General features: G+C 43.3%; 2 protein-coding genes across 8 annotated transcripts in view; one reads left to right on the plus strand and one right to left on the minus strand.

The window, feature by feature from the left end:
* FYCO1 (FYVE and coiled-coil domain containing 1) overlaps positions 1-15,355 on the minus strand; it is a 78,686-nt gene that overhangs the window by 17,254 nt on the left and 46,077 nt on the right. Inside the window, exon 15 of one of the 7 annotated variants that reach the window (XR_002337457.1) lies at positions 14,378-14,710. The exons of the other annotated variants lie outside the window; for them this stretch is intronic. The gene's annotated coding sequence lies outside the window, so the exon portion shown is untranslated. The remainder of the gene's footprint in view (positions 1-14,377; positions 14,711-15,355) is intronic. 7 annotated transcript variants of the gene reach the window in all.
* Positions 10,540-15,306, plus strand: CXCR6 (C-X-C motif chemokine receptor 6). The gene is made up of 2 exons (NM_001001623.1): positions 10,540-10,639; positions 13,428-15,306. The coding sequence occupies exon 2, from the start codon at positions 13,448-13,450 to the stop codon at positions 14,471-14,473; it is 1,026 nt and encodes a 341-aa protein (NP_001001623.1). The 5' UTR covers positions 10,540-10,639; positions 13,428-13,447; the 3' UTR covers positions 14,474-15,306.

Below are 15,355 nucleotides of genomic sequence, written 5' to 3' on the forward strand. Positions count from 1 at the left end.
CCTCTTTCTTCTGTAACTTTAAGACTGCAAACTGCCTGGGGAGCAGATTCTCTGGTTGTTCAGATTGGCTGAGGAAGGCAGGGCGCCTAGAGAGCCTCAGGGCATGAGAATCTTGTTCCTCAGAGGGCTCCAGCTACCCCTCCGTCTTGCTAAGCCGGCACGGATAGGAGTGTTGCTCTGCCTGGCTACACGGGGCCCCACAGTCCCCTAGATCAGCCTCCATCTGAGAACAGTCTCCTGTGAACTGAAGAGGACTTTGGTTTACAACTGCACAGTCCAATACAGTAGCACCAGCCTCATGTGCTTGGTTAAAGGCAAACTCATCAGAATTAAAACAAAGCTAAAAAGCTTGGCTCCACGGTTGCACTGGCCACACTTCAAAGCCTGAGAGCCACAGGGGGTTGGTGCCTTCTATGTTTTCATGCGCAGATACAGGCCATGCCTGTGTCCCAGAAGGCTCTACTGAACAGCTCAGGTTTGGAAAGAGGCTGAGGCATGCTGGGGGCCTCGTTCACTGTGCAGCTTGGGTGCATCTTTATTTTACTCTTAAATAAGCGGGATCGAGATGGTGGAGGAGTAGGACATGGTGCTCACCTTCTCCCACAAAGACAGCAAAAAACCCACCATCTACATGTAGAACAATTCTCACGGAACATCTACTGAAAGTTGGCAGGAGACCTCAGACTTCCAAAAAGGGCAAGAAACCCTCCACATAACTGGGTAGAACAAAAGGAAAAAAAGAGAGAGAGAGAAGAGAAAAAAAGGAATCAGGACAGGAGCAGCACTCCTGAGAGGAAGCTGTGAAAGAGGAAAGGAATCTACAACCTGGAAGGCCACCTAACTGACGGGGAGATCAGCCGGGACAGGGGGAAACTCAAAGCCTTGGAGAAAAGTGCAGCAACCAGACTGAGAAGGGCAAAGCGGAAAGAGAGTGCCTCACAGGCCATCGGTACCTACCACTACCCGGGACACCACGGTCTGAGACACTGGGCTGGGTGCTGGGACTCAGGCTTCAGAGGTCAGTGCAAGGGAGAAGACTAGGAACGGCTACTGGAAACAGCCTGAGGGGCTAGGGAGCTGTTTGCCACAAGCTGGGGAGTGGATCATCACAGCCGAGAGAGTGTGGAAGGAGGCCTGGGCCCACTAGAGAAGCAAGGCGCCATTGTTGGGGAGGGTGAGAGAAGGGGTGGGGTGGGGGGGGGATGCCATAGGAACATCTTTTTCTGTGCATGCGCAGGCTCTTGGGCATCAGAGTGCCTCTTGTGCAAGCTGTGGGGGTGGGTGCAAACTACTGCAGCCAGCTCAGACTCCTGAGGTGGGCATGGACCCCACCACTAAAGGTCCTGTAACAGGCACAGCCTGTGGCCCCAGTTACCTCAAGGGTCACCCTGCAACCAAGTGCCACCTGTTGCCCTCACTTCCTGTAGGAACACACACGCCCCATTGTTGCTGCTGCTAAAGGCTCTGGGAGCTGCTTCTACCTCCCTGAGGGTAAATGCCACTGCCCAGGGCCCTGAAACCATGAGCAGCCTGCTAGCCACCTCCCTTCGGGTCCTCACCACTATCAAGGGTCTAGCAACCAGGCAGTGGCTACAGGCCATGACCATTGCCTCCATCTGCCTGGAAGCATGCACAGGCCATACACCAGCACACCCTCTATCAGGGGATAACAGCCTGTACACACTGAGGAAAGAGACAACAAGCATCCAAACCAAAACCAGCCCTCATGCCAAAAAAAAAAAAAAAGGTAAACCCTCACAAGCTACCTAGGAATGCTCCACATATAAACAGCCCTTCAGGACTAGAGAAGATATTTGTTTTCCCTAAACTCACAAAGGAAGAAAAATATAAGCAAAATAAAAAAGCACAGGAACCATTCCCCAGTTAAAAGAACAAGCAAATGCCTCTGAAGGAGCAAACAATGAAATAAACCTCTGCGGTCTAACAGACACCAAGTTCAAAAAGGAGACAGTAAATATACTGAAGGAATTAAGAGTGGATATGAATAATAATGCCGATTACTTTAGAAAGAAACTAGAAACCATAAGGAGGAGCCAAGAAAAATTAGAATATTCATTTGTGGAGATGAAAGCTGAGTTACAGGCATTGAAAAGAAGAATGAATAATGCAGAGGAACAAATAAGTGACTTGGAAGATAGAATAATGGAAATCACCCAATCAGGACAGCAGAGAGAAAACCAAATAAAAAAATATGAAAGCTATACATGACATCTATGAGATAATATAAAGTGGGCCAATCTTTGCATAATGATTCCAAAAAAAGAAGAAAAAGAAAAGGGGGTTGAAAATATATTTGAAGAAATTATGGCTGAAAACATTCCAGATCTAAAGGAAACCAGTATTAAGATACAAGAAGTACAGAGGGCCCCAAACAAGCTGAACCCAAACAGACCTACACCAAGACATATTATAATAAAATTGGCAAAAGATAAAGATAAGGAGAGGAACCCCCATAAGGCTATCAGCTGATTTCTCAACAGAAACACCATAGGTCAGAGGAGAGCAACAAGATATATTCGAACTTCTAAAAGGGGAAAATTTGCAGCCTAGAATACTCTACTCAACAAGATTACCATTTAAAATATAAGGAAAAATAAAGAATTTCTCCAACAAACAAAAACTAAGAGTATAGCAATACTCAACCCATTCTAAAAGAAATATTGAAAGGTCTCCTCTACATGGGAGAGAAGTAAGAAGATATAGAATGGAGAAAATCACAACTGGAAAATAATTACTTAAATAAGCCAGTGTACAGATCAAAAAAGGAAAAAAAAACTATTTGTAAAAGCGATGATAAACACAGGGAACAGCAAAAGGATAAATATGAAGATGTAAAAAAGGACATCGAAATCATAAATTGTGGGGAAGGACAGCAAGAAACTCCATACTCTTTTTTTTTTTTTTTTTTTTTTTAAGCCTATATGACTACCAGGCTAAAGCAAGCAGATATAGGAAGGGGTTAACATACTTGAAAAACAGGACAACCATAAATCAAAACCAAACATTACATTCCCAAAAATTAAAAAGAAGAGGACATAAATATCAAATATAAGGAAATCATCCAACCAAAAAAGGAAAAGGAACAAAGGAGAAACATAGAATCAACTGGAAAACAAGGTTTAAAATGGCAATAAATACATATTTATCAAAATTATGTTAAATGTCAATGGACTGAATGCTTCAATCAAAAAACATAGAGTGGGAGTTCCCGCTGTGGCTCAGTGGTTAACGAATCTGACTAGGAACCATGAGATTTCGGGTTTGATACCTGGCCTTGCTCAGTGGGTTAAGGATCTGGCATTGCCATGAGCTGTGGTGTAGGTCACAGATGCGGCTCAGATCCTGCATTGCTGTGGCTCTGGTATAGGCCAGGAGATACAGCTCTGATTAGACCCCTAGCCTGGGAACCTCCATATGCCTCAGGAGCAGCCCTAGAAAAGGCAAAAAGACAAAAAAACAAAAACAAAAACAAAACAAACAAACGAAAAACATAGAATGGCAGATTGGATAAAAAAACAAGAGCCTACAGTATGCTGCGTACAAGAGACTCACCTTAGGGCAAAGGACACATTTAAATTCAAAGTGAGGGGATGGAAAAAGATATTTCATGTGGATGGATATGACAGGAAAGCAATAGCTGCAATCACATCATACAAAATAGACTTTAAAACAAAGGCCATAAAGAAAGATAAATGAGGGCACTATTTAATGATAAAAGGATCAATTCAAGAAGAGGATATTACACTCATCAATATATATGGCCCTAATACAGGAGCACACAAATACAACAAAAACTAATAAGCATAAAAGGAGACATTGATGGGAATACAATAATATTAGGAGACTTTAACACTGCTCACATCAATGCACAGATCCTCTAGACATAGAAACAACAAGGCAATAGAGATCCTAAATGACACAATAGAATATTTAGACCCAACTGACATTTTCAGGACATTGCATTCAAAAAACCAGAATATACATTCTTTTCAAGTGCACATGGAACATTCTCCAGGATTGACCACATACTAGGGCACAAAACTAACCTCAAAAATTTAAGTGTATAGAGATTATTTCAAGCATCCTCTCTGACCACAATGGCAAGAAATTAGAAATCAACTAAAGGAAAAGAAATGAGAAAAAAACTCGCTACATGGAGACTCAACAACATATTATATAAACAAACCAATGGGTCAACAAAGAAATCAAAAAGGAAATTAAAAAATACCTTGAGGAGTTCCCATCGTGGCTCAGCAGAAATGAATCTGACTTGAATCCATGAGGATGCAGGTTCAATCCCTGGCCTCACTCAGTCGGTTAAGGATCTGGCATTGCCATGAGCTATAGTGTAGGTTGCAGATGTGGCTCAGATCTGGCATTGCTTTGGCTGTGGTGTAGGCCAGCGGCTACAGGTCTAATTCCGACTCCTAGCCTGGGAACCTCCATATGCTGCAGGTGTAGCCCTAAAAAGACAAACAAACAAACAAACAAAAACTACTTTGAGACAAATGACAATGAAAACACAACCATCCAAAATCTATGGGATGCCACAAAAGCAGTTCTTAGAGGGAAGTTCATAGTGATACAGGCCTTCCTCAAAAAAACAAGAAAAATATCAATCAATAACTTAATCTACCATCTAAAAGAACTGGAAAAAGAACAAACAAGGAGTTCCCATTGTGCCTTAGTGGAAACAAATCTGACTAGCATTCATGAGGACGCAGGTTCAAACCCTGGCCTCGCTCAGTGGGTTAAGAATTCAGTGTTGCCATGAGCTATGGTGTAGGCTGTGATCCTGTGGTGCGGCTCAGATCCTGTGTTACTGTGGCCATGGCCAGCTGTAGCTCCAATTCGACCCCTAGCATGGGAACCTCCACATGCTTTAGGTGTGGCCCTAAAAAAAAAAAAAAAAAAAAAAAAAAAAGAACAACCAAAACTTAAAGTCATCAGAAGGAAGGAAATCATAAAGATCAGAGAGGAAGTCAATTAAAAAAAGATTTAAAAAAATAGGAAAAAAAAATCAATGAAACCAAGAGCTGATTCTATGAAAGGGTAAAAAAATTTGACAAACTTCTGGCCAGACTCACCAAGAAAGGAGAAAGAACCCAAATAAACAAAATAAGAAATGAAAAAGGATAAATCCCAATGGATTCTGCAAAAATACAAAAATCCATAAGAGAACACTATGAACAATGATATGCCAACAAATCTAACAACCTAGAAGAAATGGACAATTTTCAGGCGACATATAACCCACCAAAACTGAGTCAAGAAGAAATAGATCATTTGAATGGAAGAATCATTAGAAATGAAATTGAATATGTAATAAAAACAAACCCTATAAACAAAAGTCCAGGACCAGAGAGCTTCACAGGCAAATTCTTCCAAACACACAAGGAAGAATTAATACCCATCCTTCTTAAACTTTTCCAAGAGACTGAAGAAGGAACACTTCCAAAGACATTCTATGAAGCCACCATCACCCTAATACCAAAATCAAAGATACCACCAAAAAAAAAAAAAAAAAATTATAGGCCAATATCTTTGATGAATACAGACACAAAAATTCTCAACAAAATTTTAGCCAACCAAATCCAACAATACATAAAAAAGACCATACACCACAACCAAGTGGGATTCATCCCAAGTTTACAAGGATGGTTCAGCATATGCAAATCAATCAGTGTCATACACCACATTAATATAAGAAAAGTAAAAAGCCACATGATCATCTCAAGAGATGCATAAAAAGCATCTGACAAAATCCAACATCCATTCATGATAAAAACTCTTACCAAGGTGGGTATAGAGGCAATACATCTTAACATAATAAAAAGCCATTTATGACAAACCCACAGCCAATATAATACTCAATGGAGAAAAGCTGAAAGCCTTCCCACTAAAATCTGGAACAAGTCAAGGATGCCCACTCTCACTACTTTTATTCAACATAGTATTTGAAGTCCTAGACACAGCAATCAAACAAACAAAAGAAATAAAAGTTATCCAAATTGGAAGAGAAGAGATAAAACTGTCTCTATATGCAAATGACATGATACCATTAGAGAAAATATAAGGACTCCACACAAAAACTATTCAAAATGAATTGAAAGTAGCAGGATACAAGATTAACATTCAGAAATCCGTTGCATTTCATACACTAACAATGAAATATTAGAAAAGGTACATAAAATAATACCTTTTAAAATTGCACCCCCAAAAATTAAATTCCTAGGAAATAAACCTAACCATGGAGCTGACTTATACACTTAGAACTATAAAACATTAATCAAGGAAATTAAAGAGAATTCAAAGAAATGGAAAGATATCCCATGCTCCTGGATTGGAAGAATTAATACTGTTAAAATGGCCATCTTCCCAAAGCAATCTGTAGATTTAGTGATTCCTATCAAATTACCCGTGACATTTTCCACAGAACTAGAGCAAATAATCCAAAAATTTATATGGAACCATAAAAGACTCAGAATTGCCAAAGCAATCCTGAGGAAAAACAAAAAACAAAGCAGGATGTATAGGAGTTCCTGTAGTGGCAGAGCAGAAACAAATCCAACTAGGAACTATGAGGCTGTGGGTTCAATCCCTGGCCTCACTCAGTGGGTTAAGGATCTGGGGTTGCCAAGAGCTGTGGTGTAGGTCGCAGATGTGGCTTGGATGCTGTGTTGCTGTGGCTCTGGTGTAGGTCAGCAACTGTGGCTCCAACTGGACCCCTAGCCTGGGAACCTCCATATGCTGTGGGTGCGGCCATAAAAAAAAAGGCAAAAAAAAAAAATTAAAAAAACCAAAACAAAACAGGAGGTATAGCTCTCCTAGACTTCAGATGATATTACAAAGCTACAGTAATCAGGACAGTGGGGTACTGGTATAAAAACATACAGATCAATGGAACAGAATAGAGAGCCCAGAAATAAATCCAGATAACTATAGATGATTAATCTTTGACAAAGGACACAAGAATATAAAATGGGAAAAAGACAGTCTTTTCAAAAGTGGTGCTAGGAAAACTGGACAGTTGCATGCAAATCAATGAAACCAGAAAACACTCTCACCCCATGCATAAACATAAACTCAAAATAGCTTACAGACTTAAACATAAGACAAGATACCATAAAAAAAAACTCCTAGGAGTTCCCGTGGTGGCGCAGTGGTTAACGAATCCGACTAGGAACCATGAGGTTGCGGGTTCGATCCCTGCCCTTGCTCAGTGGGTTAATGATCCGGCGTTGCCGTGAGCTGTGGTGTAGGTCGCAGACGCGGCTCGGATCCTGCGCTGCTGTGGCTCTGGCGTAGGCCAGCGGCTATAGCTCCGATTGGACCCCTAGCCTGGGAATCTCCATATGCCGCAGGAGCGGCCCAAGAAAAGGCAAAAAAAAAGACAAAAAAAAAAAAAAAAAAAACTCCTAGAAGAGAACACAGGCAAATCATTCTCTGACATCAATGATATAAATGTTTTCTTAGGTCAATCTCCCAAGGCAAGAAAAATAAAAACAAAAATAAACCAATGGGACTTTATCAAACTTAAAAGTTTTTGCACAGCAAAGGAAACACTAAAAAAAAAAAATAGGCAACCTACAGAATGGGAGAAAATATTTGCAAACCATGTTACTAACAAGGGCTTAATCTCCAAAATAAACAAACAACTCATATAACTCAACAACGACAACAACAAACAACCCAATGGAATAATGCAGGGAGTTCCCATTGTGGCTCGGCAGTTAGTGAACCCAACTAGCATCCATGAGGATGAGGGTTCAGTCCCTGGCCTCACTCAGTGGGTTAAGGATCCGGCATTGCCATGGGCTGTGGTGTAGGTCAAAGACACAGCTCAGATCCCATGTTGCTGTGGTTGTGGTTGTGGTGTAGGCCAGTGGCTACAGCTCCGATTGGACCCCTAGCCTGGGAACTTCCATATGCTGTGGGTGCAGCCCTAAAAAAGACCAAATTAATTAATTAATTAATAAAAGAAAAATGGGCAGAAGACCTTCATAGACATTTCTCCAAAGAAGACATACAGATGGCCAGCAAGCACTTGAAAAGATGCTCAACATCACTAATTATCAGAGAAATGCAAATCAAAACTACAATGAGGTACCACTTCACACTGGTCAGAATGACCATCATTAATAGGTCTACAAATAACAAATGCTGGAAAGGGTGTGGAAAAAAGTAAACCCACTTACACTGCTGGTGGGAATGTAAACTGGCATGGAAAACAGTATGGAGGTTCCTCAGAAAACTAATAAGAACTACCATATGATCCAGCAATCCCACTCCTGGGCATATATCCAGACGAAACTGCAATTCAAAAAGATACATGCACCTGTATGTTCATAGCAGCACTATTCGCAAGAGCCAAGATATGGAAACAATCTAAATGTCCAATGACAGATGAATAGATTAAGACAATGTGGTACATATACACAATGGAATACTACTCAGCCATAAAAAAGAACCATTTGTAGCAACATGGATGCAACCAGAGATTCTCATAGTAAGTGAAGTCAGAGTAAGACAAATACCATATGATATCACTTATATGTGGAATCTAAAATATGGCACAAATGAACCTATCTACAGAACAGAAACTCACAGACATAGAAAACAGATTTGTGGTTGCCAAGGTGGATGGTGAGGGGAGGGAGTGGGATGGGCAAGTTTGGGGGTAGCAGATGCAAACTATTACATTTAGAGTGGATAAGCAATGAGGTCCTACTATATAGCACAGGGAACTATATCCAATCTCATGTGATAGAACATGATGGAAGATAATATGAGTAAAAGAATGTATATATATGTATGACTGTGACACTATGCTATATAGCAGAAATTGACACAATACTGTAAATCAACTACACATTAATAAAAAATTTTTTTTAACAAAGAAAAAAAAAAGTAAATTTTTAGGCTTCCTTTCTGCCTAAAAACCAAGTGAAGAGGGCTTCTGGTTTTGACTGCTTATTACCTAATAACTACAGCTTGACCAAAACATGCAAACCCACATGCCTATCCTTCAGGACTGGCCCCAAGGCACTGATGAGCAGGCCATGCCTTTCCCTGCTGCCCTCTGGTTAGTCTGCTTTTGTGAGGTTCTTTCCACTCATCCTCCACAGCTCCAGCCACAACCACTACCTGACAAGATACTCTTCTCCCAGGAGCAACTGCCTCATCCCTGAGTCCTGGAACACCTTCCTCACCAGGGCCCTGTCTAGAGAGTGGCAGGTGTTCAGAAAAAGGGAGCAGGTCAACATGGCCTGACTTCAGACAGAAGCCTTCAGGGGGTACGGCTGCCACGGCCTTTTGATTCTGTTTAAGAAATATTTGAATACTCTGGGAAAAACCCAAGAAGTATGACTAGGTACTTTCCCACAAGAAGTTTCCTTTCAAAGAAAAGCAGTGAGCATTACGACCTGGAAGATAACAAAAGGCACTTTATAAATTGGTTGAAATAAAATTCTGGCCCCCAAATTGTGAAGGGCTCCAAAGTTTTCCACTAGAGAACTTTCTATTGGAGAATGGTTGTGACAAACGTGGTCATGTTCTCTCTAATACAGACATCACCTCTCCCACCCAAGCATGCGCTCCATCACAGTCACGGCGGGCACTGGGCTTGAGGCCTGATTCTCCCCACAGCGAATGAGTGACAGGATTCAGGCCCTTCTAACATCACCCTGTGAACTGATCCTAAATGACAGAGTTGGCTTGTCCCTGGGAAAAACTCATCTCTCAAAGCTTAAAGATTCCAAAATGTCAGGCTGGCTCATTCTGAAAGGATGTCTTGTCTCAAAAGATTTCTTTCAGAAGGATGGGTGCCTTGACTTTCAGTATCTGGTTCAGGCTGTTCACTGCTGATTCTACCCAGGACAAGTAGGGTAGTAAGCACTGCCTGAGTGGTGTGGTTTCAGGAGGCAGGTCTGCATCATGCTCTCTGGCAGACCCATCATTCACAAGCCATCTGATCCACTGGTCTGGCAAGGTCATAGATCTGAGTTTGTGTGCTGGAAGTGGCTATTAGTTATTAGCTGTGAGTCCATAGGACTGTTCTTTGGCTACGTCCTCCACATTCTCATCTATAAAATGGGCTAATACCTACTTGCAGGACTGCTCTGAGGATCAGGGCTGTCATGTGCACTGGAGCTACATGCATACACAGAACCCAGGCCACAGCATCGGCTTTGCATTGGTCCAGACCCAAACTGCTCCAAAGATATGTACAACTGGTGAATGAACTAATTTTAGGGCACAAATGCTACCATCTTCAGTGGATTGTCACTGCCAGAGCTGCTTATTGCTCCTCTTTGGTTTACAAATTAAAACCCTCTCAGGTCCTGGCAAAAGAGTACGTCCCTAGCCAGGCTTCAGGGGGTGTGCAGCATCAGAGCTACTGCTTCTTGTCTCTGACCCCCACATTACATGAGTGCAGGCTGGTCATGTGTATTCTGATTTGCAAAATGGGGAAGGGCTAAGTGTCATATAATCACCAACCGAGGGCTCTTAAAAATTACTCAACGGAAACACAGACCACATCACAGAGAGGGAGAAGCAGACCTCACTGCTGTGAGCAACCTTATCTCTGGAACCCACTGACAGAGCACCTCTACTGGTGAGTCATTTGTCTTCTTTAAAGTTTAAAGACAGGGGCTACCGCCAGGTTTCTGGAGTTCTCAGAGTCCTGCCTGCAGTGCAGTACCATGTGAAATGCCCAGGCTCTCAAGCTCAACTGCCCTTGGTTCAAACTCCATCTCCGCCATTTGCTGCCCGGAGGATTAGATGAGAGAATTATGATTTACCCTGGTTCTGGGCACACAGGGCTTGTAAATGGATACTGACAATGATATAATCAGACTCTCCCCAGGGAATAAGGAGAGTCTAGTCACTGAGTTTGTTTACTAATGTCTCTCTCTGGTTTCCTTTAGTTTCTTTTCCATTTTATAAGATAGGCTAGTATCTTAGATTATGGTTTACCTTCTTTTCTCTATATAAGTCTATATACAACTGTAGCAACTTTAGAAAATAGAGAAAAATATAAAGAAGGAAGGGTAAAAAGTCATCTCTAATTCTACCAGCCAGAGTCGAACTGCTAATAAAATCTGGTCATTTTTCTATGTTTAAAAAAAAATAGTCAAAATCACATAGCTTATTGTGGAGTCTTAAATGAGGTCTGCAGAACACATGGTAGAGAAATTTTAAAGAGATCATGAACCCCCAGAATTACAGGCATCTGTGTAGTTATTACTGAGGGAAACAGTCTACAGCTTTTATGAGATTCTCGAAGGGGTTTATGATCAAAAAAGGTTGAGAATCATGATCAACTTCACATTCATTTTGTCACCTATTCATTGTATTACTAACAGCCAATATTATTTTGCATATTTGTACTTACATTGTTTTGAGCAATTTAAATGGTTTGCATTTTCCAAAATCATTAAAAGCACTTCCTAAACATTTCAGTCATATTCTAGTTTATGTTTGAATTATACTTTGTTCATTTATTTAACATCAGACGCTTACCATTTCTAAATTTGTATATAATATTTTTTAGTTTTCAGAAATCAACATAGGACTTTGGTTATAGAAGATACAGAAATGAGTTTTAATAATTCTAGAAGATTAAGTAATTTTTAGGACTCTATCTGCACAGAACTGTGTAGTCCCAATCTGTTAAATACTACTTTAAGTTTATCAATGATTACAAACGAATTTGCATGGGCCCTCTGAGCAAATTGCGATGGCAGAATAAGGATGCAGTGACAGCTATAATAGAATTTTTTCTTAAAGGCCAAGAGCAAGTTAAACAATAGTGGAGATTTGACATTACTTTCAAGGGAAGCAAAACCACTTGTTTCATATTCGAAATGGTGAAAGATGTTTTGGTCCCCATGTGTAGTAATAACACACACACAAATCACTCTCTGACCCGCTTGACCTAGTGGCCCAGAGTTGGTGGAGTATGATGCCTACCAGCTGGCCTAATATTTTGTGGTCAGAGGACAGACTTTTCCCTGAGCAGTCTTAGCCCAAGGTCAAGGCCCTTTCTTAGAGAGAAAGGGTGCTGTGATCCCATGAAAGACCAAGGTGGCAGCACCAGGGCTGACATCACTTCCAGTAAGGACACAGCATGAGGAAAGAAAAGCCTCTGAGGAGACCAGACTCCCCGTCAGGCCAATTGATACTCTGACTTTGCTAAACCAAATGCCTACTCTTCTTAAGCATCTCCTTGAGGTGCAAGTGGGCTGTGGCACCGGTCAGTGGAAGAGCCACTCCGCTGTGTGTTGAACACCTGATGGCCAGTGGCAGGGACTGACCTGGCCCCCCAAGGCTGATGCTGCCACAGCTGTCCCTGCTCCCACACCACAGAATACAGTACCCTGTGTCCTGTCATGGTCCCCAGCAGGGTCATGGGGCCCAGAGAAGGGTCAGAAGGATGTGATAACCTTGAAGGGCTGGAAACAATAGATAGCTATTTGGTCTTTGTGACAAGCAGCCCCACTGCAAGGCTGGCCACTGGCCCCACTGTGGCTGCCCACCCTCCTGACATCCCATTTCAATCAGGTCTTCCATTTGTTAAAGCAGACCCCTGGGCCCTACCCTGCTGATAATAAAGGCTAAGGCAATGTTCCCTTCTGGGGGACTCCATCTTGTAAGAGATTTCTGAAGATCAAAGAAGTCTGGGGGTGGAATGTCATACACTGACAGATGATAAAGGGGAAGGCTGGGGTTGGGCGAGAAGCGAACTGCCCAGGCCCGTGGTCAGAAAGCTGCTCAACCAAAGCACTGGGCAGCCTGGGCTCTTGCCTGCCTTGTCTCCCCTTGGGGGCAAGATGTGACAGAGGAAATAGCCCACTCGGGCAGAAAAGTCCTGTCCTCCACTAACACCTCTGGGTCTCCAGAGTCTCCTTGACGGTGGAGCCCCTGGGAAGGGAATACTAGCCTTAGCTTTCACAACTTGTAGTCCAGGGGTCAACTTTACACAAAATGGGGCACAGGCTGGGTGGGAACCTGCTGAGAGATGGGGAGATGAAGACGGTCCTCCCCAATGAAGAGCAGTGAGGTTTTTCCAAAAGGACACTGTCCCCATTTCACCACCTGGTGACCTTTGCTTCTAAGACCATTTAGCACAGGATTTTATAGAATGCGCATGAGGTCAGTTATGTGTTGTCTTCCAGATAGGTGAGATCCTGGGAATTTCAGGGCTATGGAAAGGTCTCCCGTCATGTCTGAACAGTTTCCCCTCAGAACTGGCTGTCTCCAGTATCTGTTACTGAGCAGAGGAGTGAGTGGGTTTAGGAGGTGACTATCTGACCCCTAAAAGTGGGCAACGGAAGAGTGGGAAGACAGGAGGGGCCACCCTCAGCCCCCAGTGCATGTAATTCCTGTGGTCTGACTACCAGGGTCCATCAGAACAGATGCCATGGCTGAGTACGACGATGGAGACACTGCGTTCTTCAATGCTTCCAACGACAGCAGCCAGGGGCACCAGGACTTCCGGCAGTTCAGCAAGCTCTTCCTGCCCTGCATGTACGTGGTGGTGTTCGTCTGTGGCCTAGTGGGGAACTCCCTGGTGCTAGTCATCTACATCTTCTACCAGAAGCTGAAGAGCCTGACGGATGTATTCCTGATGAACCTGCCCTTGGCAGACCTGGTGTTTGTGTGTACTCTGCCTTTCTGGGCCTATGCAGGCATCCACGAGTGGGTCTTTGGCAGCATCATGTGCAAAGTCCTGCTGGGCATCTACACCCTGAACTTCTACACGTCCATGCTCATCCTCACCTGCATCACCATGGACCGCTTCATTGCAGTGGTTAGGGCCACCAAGGCCTACAACCAGCAGGCCAAGCGGATGGCCTGGGGTAAGGCCATCTGCTTGTCCATCTGGATGGTTTGCCTGCTAGTCTCCTTGCCACAGATCATCTATGGCAACGTCCTTTACCACAACAGGCTCGTCTGTGGCTATCACAATAACGCAACCCTCCCCATGGTTCTGGCCACCCAGATGACACTGGGGTTCTTCCTGCCACTGCTTGCCATGATTGTCTGCTACTCAGTCATCATCAAGACACTGCTTCAGGCCCGTGGCTTCCAGAAGCACAAGTCTCTGAAGATCATCTTCCTGGTCGTGGCAGTGTTCCTGCTGACCCAGACGCCCTTCAACCTTGTGAAGCTCATCCGCAGCACAAACTGGGAGTACCACAGCATGACCAGCTTCTACTATGCCATCACGGTGACAGAAGCCATTGCCTACCTGCGCGCCTGCCTTAACCCTGTGCTCTATGCCTTCGTTGGCCTGAAGTTTCGGAAGAACTTCTGGAAACTTGTGAAAGACATTGGCTGCCTCTCTTACCTGGATGTCTCAAGACAACAGAAGTCTTCTGAGGACATGTCCAGGACGGCTTCAGCCTTTCATAATGCGGAGGCCACCAGCATGTTCCAGCTATAGCCTTTGCTGGGCTTGGAGAAGCTGCTCAGGATTTCACAGGAGCAGGGCTGTGTCCTCTGGCCGCAACGAGGAAGGCTTTGCGTGTAGCACACACGTTCTCCTGGAGAAGTTCCTTGATGCCACAGCTGGGGCAGGATGCTTCTTCTTAGGCAAGCACAGATTCTGCTCTCCTCTTCTACCCCAGGCCTAAAGCTCAAATGGGATTCTGAAGGCTGCAGGGGCTTTCCTTCCTCTCCCCTGAGAATACCAAAACCAGAAATGACGTTGTGACCAGGTTCTCCTTCACAGGGACTGGGACCAAGGGTTGAAGATGGGGACATGGCCAACAAAGGTCTTGACTGCAGATGACACTCTGGGTTCCCAAGTTCAAAAGATCCTTCTGGCAACTGGGAAGGCAGGGAGATTACAGAGTAGTCATGACAAGTGCTAGCCCCTGAGACTCAGACCTTCAACACCAGGCACCAAAAAGCAATGAGCTCAGGTTCTGCAGTGCCTTGGGGGTTTGACTTTTATACAGATAGATGCTTTATGTTCTCTTTGATTAGTCCTGGAAGAAGTAGCACCAGGGTATGTGAATGGACCAAGAAAATTAGGGTCGGCTGGGAATTCCAGTGGGCCACAGAATGCTAGAAAAATGTGCAAACCAGAGTTTAGGACTATCATGAGCCTACACAGCACTTCTGAAATGGAATCTTGGTGGGTTGCTTGTTTAAAAACTGAATTATTCAATGTCTCACACACACAAATCATATGTAAATGTATATATAATATGCATGCATATCAAACAGCATATGTCTTTCCCGACTAAGAAATAAAACTTTTAAAAAAGCTTCCAAACGCCTTTTATCCTTAGGCACATTCTATCTTACTGTGGTATTCCTG

The sequence above is a fragment of the Sus scrofa genome, chromosome 13 (genome assembly GCF_000003025.6).
Source record: "Sus scrofa isolate TJ Tabasco breed Duroc chromosome 13, Sscrofa11.1, whole genome shotgun sequence".
NCBI lineage: Eukaryota > Metazoa > Chordata > Mammalia > Artiodactyla > Suidae > Sus > Sus scrofa.

Coding starts and splice junctions, on each gene's coding strand:
- CXCR6 (NM_001001623.1), top strand. CDS start 13,448: ATGGCTGAGTACGACGATGGAGACACTGCGTTCTTCAATGCTTCCAAC.